Source organism: Buteo buteo, chromosome 5 (genome assembly GCF_964188355.1).
Source record: "Buteo buteo chromosome 5, bButBut1.hap1.1, whole genome shotgun sequence".
Taxonomy (NCBI): domain Eukaryota; kingdom Metazoa; phylum Chordata; class Aves; order Accipitriformes; family Accipitridae; genus Buteo; species Buteo buteo.
In genome coordinates this window covers 3,058,563-3,079,591 of record NC_134175.1, presented here as the reverse complement: position 1 = coordinate 3,079,591, position 21,029 = coordinate 3,058,563, and the positions used below count along the sequence as shown (strand labels likewise).

The 21,029-nt window shown below is 44.6% G+C and overlaps 1 protein-coding gene across 3 annotated transcripts in view; it reads left to right on the top strand.

Annotated features, from left to right (window-relative positions):
- Window positions 1-1,540: 1,540 nt before the first annotated feature.
- The window catches only part of MIB2 (MIB E3 ubiquitin protein ligase 2), a 51,352-nt gene continuing 31,863 nt past the window's right edge, over window positions 1,541-21,029 (top strand). For all 3 annotated transcript variants that reach the window (XM_075027197.1, XM_075027195.1, XM_075027194.1), the window contains exons 1-4: window positions 1,541-1,660; window positions 2,082-2,215; window positions 17,821-18,171; window positions 18,645-18,816. In XM_075027197.1, coding sequence (XP_074883298.1) covers window positions 17,925-18,171; window positions 18,645-18,816 — 419 coding nt within the window. In that variant the 5' untranslated portion in view covers window positions 1,541-1,660; window positions 2,082-2,215; window positions 17,821-17,924. The remainder of the gene's footprint in view (window positions 1,661-2,081; window positions 2,216-17,820; window positions 18,172-18,644; window positions 18,817-21,029) is intronic.

Below are 21,029 nucleotides of genomic sequence, written 5' to 3'. Positions count from 1 at the left end.
TTCTGGTCAGAACCAGGTCACATTCAATTCAACTCATTTTCACATTCACATTTTCACAATCACCCCAATGTGTGTGTTTAAGCGGCCTGGCCAACGTCACTTTTACGCAACACAGAGGACAAGGGACACCGAGTCCTTCTATTTGGCTTTTATCAAATAGCAATGACAAGCTTGGTTTTGGACAAGCTTCGTACCCTGTAGGCATAAAAGTTACAGTAACTGCTACTATGCTGCGACACTCTTTGTCTCAGAATTTTGCTCTCTTCGGTTTTCATAAGCCCTAGGCAACTCTGCTGCCCGGTGTCTTTGCTTCCTCCTTTTGAGTTTTGGAACTCTAGACAGTATTGCTGATGGGCTAGTGGGAAAAGGAGTGGCACGTGATTTTTTGATGACCTTGCTGCCATATTCCTGTTGCGAGTGCAGGGACTTACCACACTGCAACCCTTCTGGGTTTGACACAAACATATTACTCAATTTTAACTGCTGTGAATGCTGTTCTTCGCTACCAATGCAGGCCACTCTTTTAACCCTTGTTCTGCTATACCAGTCTACATTCGCAAAGACTAAATGTAAAACAAAATTTCAACTGGTTAGCTTCAACAGAGCCGTGCTTGACGTGCCAGTGATCAACAGAAGGGGACGGGCAAGCTGAAACGCAGTTTTTACAAGGTGTCTCTGACCTCAGCAGGGGTAAAGTCAGTAGAGCGTGTCCTACCCCAGACACAGGAGATCCACATGAACAGCGTCATCCGTATCACCAGCAGAGAGGTGATACAAACTCGTAAGTTGCCTCTGCCTCTTTGAAGAGAAAGTCATTATAAAAGTAGTAATACCTTAAGCTTTTAGATTCACGCATTCCGATTCATGCGTGGTGGCACTGAAGCCGCCACGCGGGCGATATCGGAGCTGTGATCTTGCAAAAAAGACATACGCGGCAGAAGGCCCAGGTAGAGGCTTTCAGAGCCCTCCCGGCTGCCGGCCGAACAAAGACACACAGCGCCTTGCAAGGAGTTACACCGAACCCCCAAATCTCCCTTACGGCGGCCTAAGTTATCCCAACACCACCCCAAAACCCGAACGCGCAAACGCTTAAAAAAAGAGCGCCCAGGCATCCTCTCACGGTTTGCCCTTCCCGCGGCTTTCAACGACCGCTTCGCCCGCGCGGAGAAAACAGGGAACCATCCCAAATCTTTATTGTCCTGGAAGCGTCGGGGGAACAAAAAACACCGAGCACAGCCCGCCCCGAAGGAACAGCGGGCCCCGTTTGCCAGCTAAAAGGCGGGAGGGCCGCGCCGGGAGAGCGGGAACGGGGCCCGGACGAAAGGAGGAACGGAACCACCGCGGCCTTTACCCCGGCAACCCCCTCAGGGGGAAACCCACCGCCAACGGCGGCCCGGGCCCGGTCCGCGGGGGTCCTCCCGCGGCCTCCCGGGACTTGTAGTCGGCGGGACCCCGCCGGCGGCGAATGGGGCGGGCAGGGAACTACCTCTCCCAGCATGCCCCGGCGGCTGTCACCGGGCTGAGAGAGAGGCCTGGGCGGGGCGGGCGGCCCCGGGGGAGCGGGGTCGAACGGCGCCGCTGCAGCAGCAGCAGCGGCGGTAGCAGCACCCGAGGGGCGGCCGGTTGCCGCCGCGGTGGCTTCTCGGTGGCTTCCCCGGGGGTAAGAGGGGGAAGCTGCCGGGAGGGAGCGAGACCCGGGCAGGGCAGGGCAGGGCGGGGGGGGAGAGGCTGCCTCAGCGCGGTGCCGCTCGACCGTGGGTGCGAGGCCACCTCACGGCCCTGGGCGGCGCTGAGGGCCGCCCCCTTTCCCTCAGTCCCGGGGATCTGGCGGCCCCGGAGGTGGGGGAGGTCGGTTCCCTGAGGGCGGGGAGGTTGGGGGAAAGGACGGCCGCCGGGCTGCTGGTGGTGGTGGTGGCTGTGAGGAGGTGCCTCAGTCGGGGGGGGGGGCTGCGGCCGGGCTTGAGGCCGCCGCTGGAGTGTGGTACGGCGGAGGTCTGTGAGCGGGAAAGGAGGCGGTGGCGGCTGGCTGCAGCGAGGGTGCCCACCTGAGGTGGTTCTCGTGTTTTCTCCTCTCTGCCTAGGCCGCTGGAGTAGGTCGGCTGCTCGGACTCCTGCGCCGAGAATGAAGGAGGGAAGGAAGCAAACGCAGCCCTTGGCTAAGGACGGCGGCTTTCTGAACAGTTGCCTGGGTTCTGCTCTCCCTCGGCTCTGTCAGGTACGTGCCGGTTTTCTTCCCTTTTTCTTCCTTGGGCTAAGCTGGGAATGGGTCAGCTCCAAGTGGCCGGTTTTCTTTCTGCCACATTTAGCCAGGGTTGAGTCCGTAGCGGGGCGCGTCTGCTTGCTCCTAGTCCGGTTTTATTTCTTTTCTTCTGGGTGGCGAGTGCTGGCTGCCCTGGAGGATGTAAACATACATCCTGTTTTTCTCTTCTGAAACAGGTACTGCAGGTAAGTCCTTACTTGCTAAGGCGAGAGCTGAGCGCTGAAACATTGGCAGTGATTCCTACTGGGCATTTTGTATCACTGGAGCATGTGCTGTGTGCTGAATATAACTCAGAACTGAAGCACGTGTGGCTTTTTCTCTCCTGTGTTTCTGTGATATTTGCAATCTTCCTGAACTGGGAAAGAGTCGTGAAAACAAGGACCAAACTTAAACCTAGGGAAGATGGTACAGCTGCATTGGAAGCCCTGCATATGTTTGTTCTCATTTCCCTGCAGACGTTCCATTCCAGAACTTGCTTTCAGAATGCAACAAACTCTTAATTTCTACCTCGCTTAGAAACAAGTGAGCTCTGGCTCACCTTCGTGGAGGTCACCTGAGCTTGGCTTTACTATTCAACCTTTTCTCTTTTTGGCTAAGAGCCTTATTACATCCTCCGCACTTCTCTGTTGATGTAGGAGGAGTTTATTTGGCTCAAATGGGATACCCTTCTTATTTCTCCGCTTTTTAACAGCTCTTGGTTTCCTAAAACTATTTCCTATGAAGAGCAATGCAGTTGTTCATCCCTCTAGGTCCTTCCTCCGTACTTGATTACCTGTTGAATTTTTCATCCGTGGTTTCAGGATATGGATGAGCGAATTGTCAAGGGATGCAGTTACTGTAAATAACCCACATTACTCACATTGTTATGATCGGAATGATGTTGTGTGTCATGTTGATAATGGAAATCAGAAAGAGAAAGCTTCAATAGCCTTGGCAGAGCTAGAGAAGTTCTTGCCCTATTTTGAGCTTTGCTTTCTGCTCAGTTATAGGTGTCTCGGTTTGTGTCTGGAGCAGCTAACTTCCACTGGGCAGATGATGGTTCCCTTCAAGAAGTTCTTCCTTAAGGCAGCCAACTAATAGGGCAGTAGATTGGGTGTCAGGTGACTCACACTGTAGTCCCAGCTCTATCGCTGATCTATCTTAAGTACCTTATGCTTGTTTTCCATACTAATCTTGTCTATTTCTGTGGTGGAAGGACATGACTTCATTTAGGACTGGCAAGTCTGCCTGCAACATATTAACGGTTACCTAGTTGTCATTTAGCAGTGTCACCATTGGTTCTGTTTTCTTGAATAATTGTTCTCTTTTTAGGCTTCAAAAAGGTAAATATGTTTCCCATCCCTTTTCTCTTCGCACAGCACACCTCTCTGAGTCGCTGACATGAGAAGAATCTTCATAATTGTATGATATTTGGGTTGGCTTAATTCTCTGCTTATTATGATATTGCTGTATAGCTTCATATGTTTTGACATTTATTTTGAGTGCGTGTTTGAAGCTCTGTGACTGTGAAAATCCTGTGCCAAATTAGCGTATAAAGAATTTGTTATTTTCCTGCTTTGGTCTGCAATGGCTGCTAATCCACTGCTGGGATTGTTTGGAAGAATTGGGAGTCCATGCTAGCTTCTTTCCACTAAAACTTGGACAAATGTCTTGGAAGTTACAAAAACTGTGGAAGTACTACAAGTATGGTGGTTGCAATTGACTCCTTCCATTTTTTACTTGGAAAGGGGTATGTTCACAGCTTTCTAAGCTACCTTGATCAATAAGTGTGTGGCTACACGATCACCATGGGCTATTCAGAGCTGTGGCAGTTATCTGAAACAAGCTCAACTCTTGCCTTGAATTTGTGTAGCATTAGTATTGGTTGCTTGCAGAGACCAGTCTTGGTTGCCTATGGTTTCGCTGAAGTTGCAGGCTTTCTCCAACTTGATAATTAAGCTCTCCTAGGTCATGTTGCCCCTGCCTGCCTGTTCCCATCAAATCTGTTTGCCTTGCTCATCATCTCTGATACACAACCGCTCCTGGGCTCTGGCAGAATTCAGGGTCATACTGAATGTGACCATACCACTTGTGACAGTACTGATCACGCAGTTTCATTTTGAGTTGCTGTTTTCTAGGGATCCGGGAATAGAATGCAAAGTCCTGCGAGCGGAGTATTTGAGTCCTAGTTGTTTTTCAAGGATCCTGATTTGTGGCTTATCAAGGCCATTTATGGACGGGCCAGAGCGTTGTAATACAGCGTGCTCAGAGGAAAACCGATGCAACTTTCAGTACACTCTCACTAGAAGCTCTGATTGGAGAGAGATCATTCAATACTCTTCTCTCCTTAAGCAAAGAGTGAGAAAGTGGAGTCTCTTGTTTCTTGGGAGACTTACAGAATTTAAATATTTCTGCTCCCTCTGTAATGAGAGCTGTAGTGGTGTTTGAAATTTCCGAGAATATGGAACAAGTCTTCTAGCATTTAGACTGGCTGTATGTGGAAAGTGGCATCACTGAAGTTACGTGTGTGCTAGCAGGACAGTAAACGGCTTCATCTTAGACCTTGATCCAAATTCCTTGACGTGGCTCCAAGGAATGCAAGGATGTGTGCTGGATCATGGGTTGATGCTTCCCCCCCCGCCCCTCCCCGTGACTAGTATGGGCCAGGGTGTGGAGAATAGAACTTGGAGCTAGGATATGTAAGCTTTGTTCCTGGCTCTATATGGAATACCAATTCCATATATAACTATATAACTATGGCTCCATTTCCCAGCTGTAAAGTGTTCTTGCTTTCTTTAAAGTACTCGGCTACCCAGAGCTGGAAGATAACATCTGTACTTCTAAAATGTACAAACTTATAAGAGAATTGGTGTGTGTGCTGACCCTCAAACCTTCATTAAGTACCAGGGAGGAAAGCAACAGCTAACTCCTCAATTCATTCTGCCTCTACGCAGCTGATGTCTCTCTAGCCAAAGGCATGTCAGGGTAGATTAGACTTAAACCTTTTGATTTGCTTTGAGAGCACAGAACAGGCAAGTTCCAGGCTGAAAACTGACAGGAGTGCAATGTTGACCGTTCTGGAAGCCTGAAGGGGAATCTGAAAGTTGGTAGGATGAGCTATCGAGGCTCATCAGAGATTCAGCAAGTTTTATGCTCCAGCTTGCTGCATGCCAGAGTCTGAAGTAGCTACTTTTCATTTTGAAAATCTGGAGGAAGTTGTGTTCCTAACTTGGATGATTTGTAATCCTATTGTATCGTCACTGCTGAGGGTACCAGAGTCTAAATACCTATGAACTGCCATATCATGGAACCACAGTACTGTGTTTTCTCTAACCCACTGTTCAACCATGTATCTATCAGCAGGACTTCAGTGTTAATTCCTCTTGATTTTTGTACTCAGTAATGTTAGTCTTCTGATTTTGAATAACTTGTGGGGAAACTTACTGTCTTTCTGGACAGGCAAGGCAATTGTGTAAATAGATTGGAGGATTATGAACTTTTAAGTGATTTAACCCGGATTTTCATGGTAAATAGGAGTTGACGGCTGGTGTGAGAGAGATGCCGACCTGAGCTTTACCTAGGGCTCAACACCATCAGCTCTGGGCCAGATGGTCTTGCCTCTGAGAAATGTATTAGAGCAATGTCTAAGTAAGGGCACAGTTGAAATCTGCTGCCAAGACAGACTTCTCGCTGTTGGAATATTTCTGTGTGGTCTTCTGTTTCTACGTGATTGAAAATAGGTCTGGAAGGGATTCTGATGAGGGCACCTAGTCCATCCTTTTCCACAAGGCATGATAAACTACACAGAAACCATTCCCGATAGATATGTTGAGCTGGTTCTTTAAGTAATGGAGATTTTCTAGTTTCTCTGGATGGGTTGTATTTGACTTTATTAAACTTTTTCTTTTTTTATATATTGTGACTTTTGTCAGTGTTCTGAATGGGCACAAAAAGACCTGCTAGCAAGTGCAAGGAATGCCAGGTGGTCTACCATTGACGTCTTAATGCCAATGGCCAGAAAAGCGGTGGCAATTCTTGGCAGGGGAGGGGAGCCACTCAATGCAATGCTTGTGAGTTTTTGTTTGTGTTTTTTATGCCACAGGGATCTTCCATGGAGGGTATGGGAAAGTTAAAATACCATTCTCCCATTTTTTTGTCTATGTAAAGTGAAAAAGACCTTAATTCAAACTTAGCAAATAATTGCCTTTTTTTTTTTAAACAACATCACCTGGTGGTTGTGTGTGTTTTTATGCGGGGTGTGTGTTTATTTTTGCTGTAATGCAATGTAAATTTGACTCTGAAATCTGCTATTGAGGAAAAAGTGGATTCTCATCAGCCTGAGCTACTGAGCTTTTCAAGGCTTGAGGCAGCAATCTGCAAACTGTCAGGTCCAATTAACGCAAACGGCTAGAGCTGTTTTTCTCCCTCCTGGAGAGAGCACAGTTCATCAAAAGCCAGAAGGAAATTTCATCAGGCTCATGAGCAATTATCTTGTGGGATGTAATAAGAGATCCACTAGATGCCCAGTGTGAACTTTCACTTATAATCACTCTTAATTCTCCAGTGGGCAGATGAGCACTGATTTCACCAATTTGAAGCCTGAAGTTTTTGTGTTCAGTAGAAGCTGGTAGAGGGAACTTGTTCTTTTGTAGTGTTTGACTGATGTTGACTTGTAAATCTGAATTTTGAACATCCCTGACCTGGCAAAAGGTATTCCACCTTCATGTTGTGGGTTAAGCCTGGTAGGCAGCTAAGCACCGTGCAGCTGCTTGCTGGCTTCCACCCCAGTGGGGTAGGAAAGAGAACTGGAAGGGTAGAATTGAGAAAGCACGACTTTATCAGGTATGGTGGTTGCTTGGGAAGGCAAACACCATTACTCCAAATATCCCCCCTTCCTGTTTCTTTCCCCCAGCTTTTATTGTTGAGCACGATGTCATGTCAGATATCCCTTTGGTCAGTTGGGGTCAGCTGTCCTGGCTGTATTCCCTCCCAAATTCTCGTGCATCCCCAGCCTACTTGCTGGCAGGGCAGTGTGAGAAACAGAAAAGGCTTTGACACTGTGTAAGCACTGTTCACCAGTAGCTAAAATATCAGTGTGTTATCAACATTGTTTTGGTCACAAATCCAAAACAGAGCACCATACAAGCTACTATGAAGAAAATTCACTCTATCCCAGCCAAAACCAGTACACTGTGGTACACCACAGCTTATGTTGTTGGAAGCCTGTGACAGCTGTTTATTTTTGGCTTACTGGTGGTGTTTCCCAAAGGTTGTGTTTGCATTTGTATGTTTTAAAGCAAATATTGACCTGCTGTGCAATCCAGTTTGTTTCATGGGTCTAGTCCCTTAGTTAGCACTGAACTGATTCATTAAGAATAGTGTGCTATGTCTTTGCTCCTGGTAGATTGTGTGGCTGATACTGTCACTTTCTGTTTAACTTATTTTGCTACTTGTTGCTTACAAAAATCCCTTTTTGGTCCTTAGAACTTGGTGACAAAACCAGTTTGGAATGAGGCTATGCAGGTGAGTGCTTGGTTTTTGAAGCAAGTTCACTTTTCTGTGTCTGTTGTCATCACAGGTGGGTTGTACTTTGAGTAAAGTGAGAACTGAACGTTCAAGGCCAACTCAGTTCTGATTTGATAGCTCTAGAAGACTACAAGCTTTTTGTGCGTGCCTTCACGCCCAACTGGAAGAAGTTCTCTGATTAGTGTATTTCTTGAGACTTCAGCTGTATTGAAGCTATGGTTTTTTGAGTCCCGTCTGTGATCAGAAAAGGTATCTTCTATCTGAGACTTCAGTTATGGTGGTCCTGGATCTGAAAGTAGGCAGCACTTTTTGTCTGTTTAGCCTCAAAAGTACAGAGGACTTCACAGCGTTCAGGTGTAACAACAAAGGACTCCCAGCCCCAATGTTTGTACTTAAACCCAAGAAATTTTATATTTTGGAACAAAGAAAATAGAAGATGACCCTGCAGGGTCTTTTAAATACTATCTCACCCTTTGGAAGCATATGGGATGCTGACCTTCTTGGGCTGTGGAGCCAGTTTTTTCCTAGTTCATCCTCCTTGCAGTCCAGATGATAGTCCAGTCTATGCAAACTGTTAAACATGGAGGTACTGCCTTTCCCTCTAAGAGTCAAGTGGTGGTGCCTGTGCATTTCACTTTCTGGTTTGCTATGATACATTTTCTTCTTCTGGTGATGTCTTGTACAGTATGAAGGCAGCATGGCTGTGAGACTGAGTCACTTCACGGGGATTATTGTAATCCAATGCTTCTGGCTCTGCCATGGACAGTCTCAGAAGAATCACCGAGTGTTCCTCTGTCACAATTCTGAATGAGGATCTTGCCTTTGTCCAGTTATTGCTTGTGCTCTTCCTTAGTTAAGCAGAGCCCACCTTTGACTGTGTTTCACGCAGCAGCTGGCTCAGTTGGCTTTTGCGTCAACTGGAGCTATTAGGTACTGCCGTACTTGCACATAATGAACCCAGAAACGTAAGATGTGTAACTTCTCTATAACTTCTTCCATCTTTAGGATCTATTCTGAGATTGTTTGCCATTTTTTAGGAAACCAGAATGCTGGGGTCAAGCTTCGCAGAAGGGTTTGCACAAAACTACTGTTATTGAATACTAATAAATTTGCTGGTGCTTCTTTTAGGCCTGCATCCTTTAACAAGGTGAAAGAACAGATAGTAAGCCAGCATGATAACCACTGAAAGTATCGCTCCCACAATTTGAAAGGGAAGGCAATGTTCCCCTCTCACCATCACAACTCAGCTAGAATACAATCATTGTAAATTGAATGTAAAATTCAGTTTAGGCAAAACAGATCAATGGGCTGGCATTTGTAAAGGACAAGTGTTGATTGTAGAGATAAAACGCGCTCAGTGGGACTGTCTTTAAGCATAGCGCCTGGCTAGTTATTTTTAGCATTTCCTCACTCTATGTCCCAGTGTTTCAGGATGCGTGCCTGCTCTTACACAGTGAAGCTGAAATGACAAGATATTAATCCCTGAGCAGAGGCATATTAATCACCTGCTTTATTCTGTTGATGTAATACAGTTAAATATACTTGAGAGCAGGTGAGGTATGGGGCATGGAAATGGTTTAACCTCATGCAGGCTTTTTCTTGATTGATTGGTTTTAACAGTGGCAGCTGCACCATTTCTTTTTTTTTTTTTCTGCTGAGAGTAATTTGTCAGTAGAATGGCTTCATTTATCTGCTATTGATATTTAAGCCACACAAACATCATCTGCTCTTCTCTCCTCCCCTGTGCCAGTGATGCCATTTTGCAGAATTTGGACTAAACAGAAATCCTGACCGCATGACGAAAGTGAAGCCAAGTTATCATTGACACCTTGTGGCTTTGCAGTGGAATATTAAACTATTCACTTCAGCCAATTCCACAAATCCTTTTGGTGGGCTGAGGGGAGGAATTAATGGGTTTAGTCTAATTTCTAGTGGTTAAGTTTGTCATATAGTCACTGAGATGGTGTCAGGTCTTCTACCTTAGGAGATCTGCTAGTGCTGGGAGCTAAGAGTTTGTATCTTCTGTGCTGTAATTGGGCACTGTGGCTTTGCAATGCAACTGGGCTCTCTAGCCATCTCTGTGTTAGCCACAAAAGATAAAACCTTGGAAACTGCCTTCTCCAAAATGGAGAGTGGGGCCTTACTAGACTTTTAGTCTCAGTAGCTAAACAAGACCTGATCTGACAGTGCTGCTCTTTGTGTGAGCGAGGGCTGTGGAATGAGATCTGGAAAACAATAAACAACTAAATGGGCCTGACTGCATGTTTTTCCACATCAAGAAGTGGGACTTGTACTAGTGCTGTGTTATGAGGTAGTATTAAAGCCCAGTGTTTGTGAATTAATAATTTATCGAAACAACTATTCTGAAAGCAAAAAAATCTTTATCATGTGTTAAAATTCAATATTAGCCCTTATATTAGAGTTATTTTTCTCATTTAGTTGGGGGTTTTGTGTAGGTAATAGAAGGCACTATTACCAGGGAGTGTCTTAGAAGAGGCCTGCTAAGAAGGCAAGGGTTTTGTTTGATGAGTGGGGAAGCTATTTGAAAGTAAGAGACTGCCTGAGTTGAGAAGCAGATGATAATTGGTTCTGAGAAATGGGAGAGAATTAGAATATGTATTTCTATGGGCGGACATTTGGGCCCAATACAAATGGACTACGTAGAAAGCCAAAGTTCAGAGTAGGCAAGGGGGGAGATTTGCAAGTGGTAGAGCTGTGTATTGAACTGGTGTGAATTGGAGTTGAGATGATAAAATGCTGTGGGATAGGCAAAAGTCTCCAGACAGGCCCCCTGCTAGAAACTGGAGATTGAGTGTGTAGAGTTCAGGCGTGGTGGGAGCCAGGGAAGGCTTCCTCGGGGTTCGAAATTGCATAAGGCAGCACACCTGGGACACTGCAGCCAGCTGGCAGCAGTAAGGGCTAACGGCTCCTAGCCTCACCTGGGAGCCAGGAGGGGACAAAAGCTGCAAGGTGGTCTTCATACAGTGGTAAGTCAAAAAGGATTACTTACTGTGTGTTTTGCTGGTTTTCTGGTCTGCTTTTGTTTAATAGTGAATATATTTGTGGGAATTGTGTGTATCCTTGAGAGAAATTACACTGCTTCCTGTTAGTGAGAGCACATGCGTGTGTCCGCTGCTGGGCTGTCCTGGGGTCTTACTGTTTGCTGAGGAGAAAGAAAAGCAAAGGGTAAGTCTGAATTTTAGTTTATTGGCATGAATACTAGCTTTGGTAATTAACTTAGCAGCTTTGAGCCTCGGTCAGAGGTATTTGATCCTAGTTGTTGACTGTTATTAAAGAATACAAAAGTATTTAGTTCTGTATTGCAGGTAGGGAAACTGGGGTAGGGAACAATGCTTAATTGTGTAGATAAGCATTGGCCAGGCATTTAGCTGTTCAACTTGGGTTGGTTTCACAAAAACACTGCTTGTGTCAGGAAAGGGGGAAAACCCTGCCAAGCGAATGCCTGTAGGAGTAGTGTAGAAAGCAGTACTGCTGAAAAGCAGCTGCATACCCACAGCAGAAGTTCTTGAGCTAATATGAGCTGACTTAATTTAGCCATTACACCTAACTTGTTTGGATCTCTGTTGATGTTCCTAGTGCAAGGATATACAATAGTAAATCTTGAGACTATACAGTAGTGGTAGTTAATCAAAGTGTTTAATGGCTTGATATGACTTTTTTAAATGGCACTGTGTCTCTGAAGTTTCTTTGGAAGCAAGCGGTTAAAGTGTGGTGTGTGTGTATGGTGAGGGCTTAAAATAAAATATTTGGAGTGATTAGGAACCACTTTGGCAGCTTAATAATACAGTATGGTTGAAGAAACTGTTCCTGACTGAGTCAGGTCCCTCTCTGTTTTAGTTTTAGTTGGGAACAGATCCTTTTAATCCCTGACTTGAACTGCGCAGACCTTTGCTTTTGTGCAGAATCCCAGTGCAATGAGCAACGAGGCCAGCAGGACCACCACCAGTGTCCTTTGGCATCTTGTTGTTGAACTGTCTCCTGAAGAATGAACCAACGTCATTCTGATTGCTTGCTTGTGCTGCAGTGAAATTGTTCTGGATTTCTGCTGTTGCAGGCGATGTTGGTGATGTGCTCTGTTCCAGGCTGTCTGTGCTAGATGTCTGTAAACATTTTATGAGGTTTGCCCAGTCTGCATTGGGATCAAGGAAGGATAAAGCAAGTGGCGTTTGTCTTGACAGAGTTCATCGACTTGCAGTTATTTTGCTGATGTCAAGTGAATAGTGTCTTTATGCACAGTGCCCTAGCTCTGCTTGGTATGCTTTCCTCTTGCCTGAGAGAGATGAGTTGAGGATCAAATACCGAAGCACAATTCCACTCATTTGCTAATAAAATTCACAGCTGGAATGTCCCTGGCATCCCTTTGTTCTGCTTGTTAAGTCCTTAGGAGCACCGATCTAATCAGCACTGATCCAAAAGGATCTTTGTCCGTTTCAGTGATCCCTGTGAATGTTTGTGTTCATTTCATCTGGTTACTGCCAGCTGCAATTATTGATTGTTATGGTTTTGTTAGTTACACTCTGTTTTCCTAATCCTTTCAGTGCTTTCTCTTGTGTTTCAATGGAAGAATCTCATTAATGGTAATTTACTGTGCTGCTATTACTACTTCTGCCTTCCCTGTTTCACAGAGAATGAAAGACTATAGAGGTAGCTGGGGTGTAAGCTAACTCCCAGTCTATTGCAAGTTAATTTAATAAACTCAAGCCCGTGTGTAGTTGTTCTCGTGCTGCTTGCTCACTATTTGTACGAGAGGGGAACTCAAGGCAGGAGGGGGGGGTCTCAGAAGGCAGGCTGTAAAACTCTTTAGATCTTCTACTAATCAAAATAAACTGCTTTACCCACCTCTACATTGTGCTGAGGATGCCAGAGCTTAATTTTCTTACTTATTGCATTGTATACCATGTGCAAAAGGTCGTGTGGAAGAATGGGTTTATAGCTCCCTAGTAGTGTCATGGGGGCAGCGTGAACACAATATGTGTTGAATCAACAAATGCTGAGTTTCAAGAAGTGTTGATCTGCCTGTTTTTGTCAGGGAGAGGGCAGAGTGTTTTCTCCTCTTAGTGACGTTATGTATTTTCTGTCCCTGAATGGGAATTTATGGAGGAACTCTTGACTCCTGTGACAACTGCCCAGCCCACCCAGGATTCACTAAGGTGAAGGTTTTGCCCCCAGCTGGTAGTCTCTAGCCCTGTTCCAGTGTACCCCGTTTGCATAGTTATGTTCGCGTCAGAGGCCCAGCACTTGCATTCAAGAGCATGCACGTGAATGAGAGCCTTAAGGACGATGCAAAACATTACTGTCAGGGAGTCACACGTGGTCTGGTGCTGTGGCTGTGGATATCTGGGCAGAATTCATGGCTTTTAAAGCATAAAAATAGTGATGCTCACTGAGGTCAGATTCCCTGGAGAATGGCCTAGGCATGTCTGTCTCCAGCTGGCTGGAGAGTAGAGCTGGGAGTCTCTTGAGTGCTGTCTGGAGGGGACAAGGTGGCTCCTCGCTCGCTATCAGCCTGATGCAGATGTCGGGGGGAGGCAGGTTCTGGCCCTGGGTGACTGCCTTGGCTCTCAGAAGGAAAAATGGCTTTTATCTTGGCTCAGGGCTGTGGAAACAGGCTGGGCCGGTGCTTCAGGGCCAGGCTAGCCTTGAGCTGCCCCTTTAGGGGCGATGTCAGGAGCTGCCGAGGGTTGATGGCAGGAGGCCCGTTGCTTCAGTTCGTTTGCTGTCCCAGCAGCCCGCCCGCCTAGTCTCTGGTGGGAGCAGGGCTCTTGCCCTGCCCTAACGCACCTGGGCTGGGTCCGAAGGATTGAGTTGTCGTGTCGGTTTTAGCGGTTTGTAGCCCGTGTGTGTTTTGTATTCCTTGGAAAAACCACTGAAGAGCAAGGGGATGAAAGTAAGTAGGTGGCGTGAGCTCTTTGGTAGGTGTTGGATGCTGCAGATCTTCAGTTATTAGAGGGATCCAAAATACCAGACTGTACTGAGGAGGAGGAGTCAAAGAGAATGAAAATTATAAGAAATGGGGGATGATGTTATTTGCCAAAATGCTTAGCATAATAATGACTTCTTTGGGGGCTTATGAATTAACAGTTGGGAAAGCTCGGTGTTTCAGGCTCAAGGGAGCTGCTGTGGAAGGGACCCAGTAATAAAAGTTCTGCTGCAGCCATCTCTCTGTGCGTTCACAAAGGATGGTCAGAAACTAGAGGTATATTGAAGTTTGAGCTTTGCAAGCTTGGGCTGCTCTTTTTCAAAAGTGTGTGATTTGCATTGTCCATAGCACTTAAGGAAGCATCCTTAGGAGAGGCAAAGCTCTCTAAGGTGGAGTAATTTACCTGAGATGACAATTCAAACTGCAGAGTATGTGTAAAGGAGAAAACAAAGCTGCTTTAAAAAAAACCACAAACAAAATGGAACAAAATCACCTGCATCTTCCTCTGTTTACCATAGGATTCAAATAACTTGATAACCGAGCTACAAGCACTGATTTTGTCAATCTGCTTACACCACTGTTCGGTTCTGTTTACTGTGTAGCTAGTACAGCAGCAACCTTTGCCTCTTATGAGATGGATATTAGGCTGCCTCTAGAGCACCTTCTACCAACAGCACAGTTTGAATATTGGCAGAAAGTTGCAATGATTATTGCAACTAAAATGTTGTGGACTGAAGGCGCGGAAGTATTTTCCCTTTGTTCCAGTTAAGTGTTACTGGGATTTCCTAAGAATGGACTCCTAGATTACACCTGGGCTGTTCTTTCCTGTGTCACAGTAGATGAGGTCAGAATGTTAGGTCAGGATTCAGAAATGTGCTTCTGTTTTAAAATGGATCATTTGTTCACAGTTACTTTGAAATCCCACAGGAAACTGATGTTTTCTCTGTGAATCATTTCTGGCAGCTATAACTATTCCAACTTCCCTGGAATAATTATGACCAAGACAGCATCAAGTGAGGAGTATTTGCTTCAATGAGTGAAACACTTCCACTCGAGGAAGTAAATAACACTGATCTCTAGCAAGGTAGCAATGTTCAGACTGCGTGAGCATTGTAATTCATCTCATAAAGATTTTGAATGGTTCTTTACTCTTGTTGTGCATCACTCCTGCAGATTAGATGGGAATGCAGAATGCATTTGGTGCCGCCTTATGTGGAAAATGGAGTATTCACGTTAAGAAGACAGCCTTCAGATTAGTGAGCAAGGGATTGCATACAGGTCACTGCAGCACAGACAACTGTTAAGTAGTATTCAGCATCACAAGTGTGCAGTTGAACTACAATAGCTTCCTAGAGCTGCAGGATGAGTACATGTGCAGCTCTTTTATGAGTCGTAGGGACCTGCAGAACCAAGGGAAGCTTGATGCCTGTGGCAGCAGTAAAACTCCGTTCCCATCTGGATCCAAGTTATTATGGGCTACTAATTAGATGGATTTTTGTTCTTGCAACTTGGTACCTGTGATATTGACAGAGATTGCTGTCTCCTGGCAGTTCTGCCGCAAGATGTCTGATGTTGGTGTGTCATATTGCATCTGTAAGTAAATTCACAGTGCAGTGAAAAGATGCATTTCTCCAGGACTCTTTGTAGAAAGTGTCTTCATGCAGCTTTTGTATTTTACTGGCGGTTTAAAGAAGTGATCTCTGTAGCATCGATGTCAGAAAAGTAGTGGGAAGGTGCACCGAGAAAGTGTGGGTTTGCCTGTATGTAGGTCACACGTTTCTAGGACCAAGGCAGTTCTGACCTGAGGTTGGTACTCTGCTGTTTGACTGCTCTGTTGAGCATGTGTCACAATATATAGTGTGTCAGCCTGCTCTGCTGTCTTCAGGTAGCAAGGCATCATCCTCCTCTATACTGCAGTGACTTAAATTTTATGGGTTTGTGGCACAGCCTGGAATATTCTTTTATGATGAATAATTTTTGGAACTGGCATTGCCTTCTTTGAAATGCTGAGAGTTCTGAAGCCTGTGATGTTTCATTCATTCCTGGGGAGAGGGAAAAGGCCCACTGAAATAGCATAAAACTCTTCAGGTTGGGGAGTGGCACTCTCTGCTCATCTAAAAAACCCTATGATATTTGTTGTTTCACTCTCTAAGCATGCCATTCCTCTTCCCACTGTTACGACCTTCCCTCACCTTCCACCAGTTCACTTGGATGAAACGGGAGGGGTGGTGGTAGTGGTTGTTTTTAAGGAAAAGCCATGTAGCAATAATTGAACTGTGCTTCTCTTGTACCTTTGTATTGTTGGATATTTCCATTTGTTTCCTCTGCAGTGTGTTTGACTCTCTTGACTGGTGGATGGCACCCTTTTAAAAAAGCAGTTCTGCCTCTTAGTTAAAGCAATAAATTGTCCATTTTATTAATCTCTGATCTGGAGGAAGAGGGGATTGTACAAAACTCATTAGGCTCTGCGATGCTTTCTAAAAACCATATTCTTTCTTTTTGATAATTTCTGCTTTGATAAAGACAGTAAGCACTGGTGCATCTTAAACTCAGCAATGTTAGCTCCACAAAGGAAGTCTAAATGAAAGTATTGCCCAAGGCATCCTTTAGTGATGATTAGAATGAAAGATGACATGAAGTTCACAAGGACGTTTGCTTTTGATGTCACTCTCGTGTGAGAGGTGTTTGGATGTCACAGTGATGCATAGCAGGACAAGTCTGAAGCTAGAGAGATGCTAAAGCTGAGCAGAAATCGGGCTCTTTCTGCTTGCTAGAAACTTGATTTTGCATCAAACTACTCCTCCATACATTTAAAAGGGGTTGTTTGGCTGGAGGAAGAGTTTATTTTTAGGCCTCAGTGGTTTCAGTTGCTTTATTGGTAGGTGGTAGTGTTAATGACATGTCACAAAGCTGCTCCTATTGCCGAGTCTGAGTACACATCCTATTAGCCTGTCAGCTAAACCAGGTTTGTCAGCCTGGTTTGAACTGGCTCTGTGTCATGGCAGTTGGTAAGATTTGTGGTGCTTTTGGAACCTGCACTATTTGGCCCTTGGCATTCTGTTGTCTGGTGGTTTTTTGGGGTTTGTTTTGGTTTTTTCAAATTTTGAGAAAATTTTGGATGTTATGGATAGCTTTAGAGGAAGAGGGAGACGCAGGGGTGCCCAAAGATAAAAGGATGCCACAGTAGATTTTTTCAGAAGTCAAAGCAGAAGCTTGGCCCTAAATATCAAAAGCCATGGTCCCTGTGTTGTTGTCCTCTAGTAAAGAGGTAAACCAGGCTTTGACAATCTATTTGATTTAATTAGAAGTTGTGGATGTGCTTGCTGCACCTGTGTGGTATTCACCTCATTTACCAATTGTCATGGCAACAGTTGGAAAGGTTATCCCAAGCTTTTACTGATCTCAGCACAAAATCTGCAGTGCTTATTGCAGGTAAGCGATAACCGTTCCCTGTTCCTGCCGTAGCTAGCATGGATAAATAGCAGCAAAAGATTGACTTTTCTCTGACATTGGTGCTTTTTAAAAAACTGCTATTACTTTTGGCAAAAAGACAAAACGTTTCTTTCATATACCTCTTTAAAACTTCCTGTATCCCCAAATCAAAACCAAAACTAACTTTCTGGGCAAGAGAAACTCAACACTGCAGTATTATGTGGTAAAATGCATATGAAGAGTCTTCCTGAAAAATAGACTGGTATTATCATTTTATTGCTAAAATCATGCTGCTGGTGTTTTTCTGGTCATTTCTTTCAACTCTGTTTACTGTGCTTTTTTATTTCTTTTGCCACTGTGTCTCTGGTAGCTGTTGCGCATATTCCTGAATTTGAAATCAAGGGCTGGTACTGGAGTTCTGTAAAGACTTCTTGCCCAGGTCTTTTCCCTCGTACCCAGCACTCTGGAATAAGTCTTTTGGCTATTATGCAGGTATTTCTGTGTCTTGGAAGTCTGGCTAGTTGGTGTATCCTTCCCACCTGTGCTGAAGCTGTGAGGATCCCTGTTTTAAGTAAAGTACAGATTTATCTACTCAGCAGTCAGGCCTCTTCTGTAGCCAGGTCATTCTGGGGAAAATGTGGTGTGTTGAATGGCATCACTTCATTGTATGTTGTCTTATTAGGTGTGCTGAACATGCAGCTGACGATGCTTGATGTGTTGCTGATGATACCACCTGTCTCCAAGACCCCTTACGTGGAAGAATTTTAGGGGTTCCTGTGCAGATCAATGGACTCAGACCCCTATGCCAGCATGCAGGTTGGGATGCGGGTAGTTCGTGGAGTGGACTGGAAATGGGGCAGCCAGGACAGCGGCGAAGGGAATGTTGGGACTGTGGTTGAGATTGGTCGGACAGGCAGCCCAACCACTCCAGATAAGACTGTGGTCGTGCAGTGGGATCAAGGCAACAGAACCAATTACCGGACTGGATTCCAAGGGGCTTACGACCTTCTTCTGTATGATAATGCACAAATAGGTAAGTGTAGCGTGGACAAGAAGCACAAATGCTAGTGCTGTAAATCCATCTCCTTTAACATATGTAACACCTGCCTTGTGCTAGCTGGAATGTTAAGCCTTTTTCAGCTGCCTGTGGACTGATGCTGAGCAGCAGTGTATGCTCAGCCAATTCATGACAATGAAATTCCTGTTTGCTTCTGTGCAAAGGCTCTTCTGCACTCTTTTATCTGTGAGTCTAACTCTGACTTTTGCGGACTTTGTCATTCTGTTCAATTCTGGTATGACTTTTAGGATTAGAGTCCCTTAAGCCAGGAAATGGATAGTTCGTTTTACACATATCACTTTATATTTCTGCATCATCTTCAATACACGCACAGTACATGATTTTTTTTTTTTTCCTTAAAATGTGCTGATTCAGTTCTAAAAGCCGGGTCAGCCTGGTTTCTCTGGATCTTGTGTGGATCTTATATTCCTTTGCTTTTGTTCCCCTAGGTGTCCGTCACCCTAACATCATCTGTGACTGTTGCAAGAAGCATGGTATACGGGGAATGCGGTGGAAATGCAAAATGTGTTTTGACTATGACCTGTGCACACAGTGTTACATGAACAACAAGCATGATCTGTCTCACTCCTTCGAGCGCTATGAGACAGCGCACTCGCAACCGTAAGTGGTGTTATAGGGGAAGTCCAGTTAACCACATTGACATTTATAGGTCACTGTTCTATGATAGTGGTCTCCAAAATGGAGTATGCATGCCCCAGGGGGTGTGCAAGATGATCTATTGAGGTGCATGAAGAACATAATAGAACTTCACTAGTACATGTCTGTATAATTTATAAAGAAATAAATGTACATATAGTGGAGAGTGCTCAAAATTTTTTACTGATAAGGTTGCATGATCAAAAAAGTTGGGGGACCACTGTTCTACAGAATAGTGTAAGGCTGGATCTGGGACTTCTATGGAGCTGCTTGAAAAAAGACAGCAAACAGAATTCAGCAGAATTTTTCTGAAAAATTAAATTAAGGTGAAAATTCAAAATGTTTGTCTGCTCTGGTCATCCACCCCCACCCTCAGTTAAATAATTTCTTAGACATGCTTTGCTATCTGCTGTTGTCAGATAACTGAGTGGCCACAGGGAGGCTGACGGGAATCTTGCACTCCCAAATTGTCGATCTCTTCTCAGGGTCTATACTGTTCACTGAAGAACACCACCTTCTCATTTACTCTGTACTCTGCACATTAGCATTATTGGAAGTGACTGCTGCACTGATGCTTGTGGAACAGTATCCATAATTTTATGCTCATTCATGATGTGCCGAAACATGAGGTCTGTTCTCCTGTCCTGAGGAAGAACTGAAAAATAGTCTCAACAGTAGTTTCATTTACACCTCCTAAGGTGGGCATGAAGATGAATCTTGTAATCCTCTTGCCTTTAGGAAAAGTAATAGGAAGTCAGATCTTGTCTCTGTCATTGATTTTCTTTTTTTTTTTTTCTTCCCCTTGAAAAATCACTGTGCTTTGCATCTGTCTGTGGAATGAAAAATGTAATTACTTTGCTAAAGACAGTGGTATCAAATTTGCAGCTGTTTTTCCTCCCATATGGGAAGCACTCCCTAGAGTTGATTACCATAGTTTTGCCGGTGTGGTTGAGCCAGAATTCTGAGTGCTAGCAGAGGGATAGATGTTGCTGTCCAAAGATGTCCCCTCTGAGCTTTGAGGCTTGTGTTTATCCACCAGATTAGGATGCTTCTCGAGCTTGTGTTAATATGACAAGCCAGCCAGATCCTATTGTGAAATGAGCTTTGTGATTTCATATCTATATAAAAATGTACATATATTTTTTTCTCTCTCTTTCTATGAATATTATAGTTAGCTCCAAGTAGTTACTCAGAGGTGCCTCCTTGTGATTTTATTTGGAGCTTTAGCTAACCTCTGCTGTTACAGTACATAATTGTCCTTACACTTAAAGAAAAAAGTAAAAAAAGTAGGCAACAATTAGTCTAAGAGGCTGCACTGTTGCGGAGCAGTCCAAATTTTCTGGCCTTTGCATGTGTTCTCCATGGCACTGCACAGTGCTGCATTCTCTTGGGCAGCAGGTCAACTCTGTTGCCTTTCCTGACCCTCATCAGGAACACCCCAGAATGCTATCGTTTATCAAAAGGCAGATTGCTAGGCAATTTCTCCCCAGGAGTCTGACCCTCTGCAGAACTTGTTTCCTTTTCTGAGGAATCCGAATGGTGAAAGATGTAAATAGAGCAATTTTTCCTTTCAAAGCTTGTATCTGATCTGTGTCCAAGCTGCCATTTGAATTAGGCAATAGAGTGCTCCCTGTCAGTGTGAAAACGGAGCTTGGAAGACTGCCAGTAAACTTGCCAGACCTACTACTGTCCTATGCGAGTTGTTTGACTTACACAAAACACTGCAGCACCACTCTGGAATGTTACCGAAGCACTGGAGGGCTCTTTAGAGGTGGATGTCCACTAGAGCAGAACTTGATGTCTGATGATGCTTGCCTCTTAATAGCTTTTTGGTTTGTTTCATTTGTTTTTTTCCTAAACTGCTTTGTTTTTTTCTGCGAGTGTGGTTCATTCAGTGGTTAGAGAAGATGTGACATAAATTAACTTTTTTTGAGTTGATAAAAGGAAGTCTAGACATAGACTCTATGATACTAAGTCTTGTTAAAGTAGCAGTATTCTTATTTACGTTACTATGTGCTAGTCGGAGCAATGATCTTCCTAATACCAAGCAGCTAATTAGAAAGAAAAAAGAAAAGGGTGTGTGTGTGACATCAGGGACACAGCATGAGCCTGTCAGATGTGGCAGTGGTTTCTGGGAGCCTCAGTAAGGCGTAAAGGAAAAAGCAGCAGTAATTGTA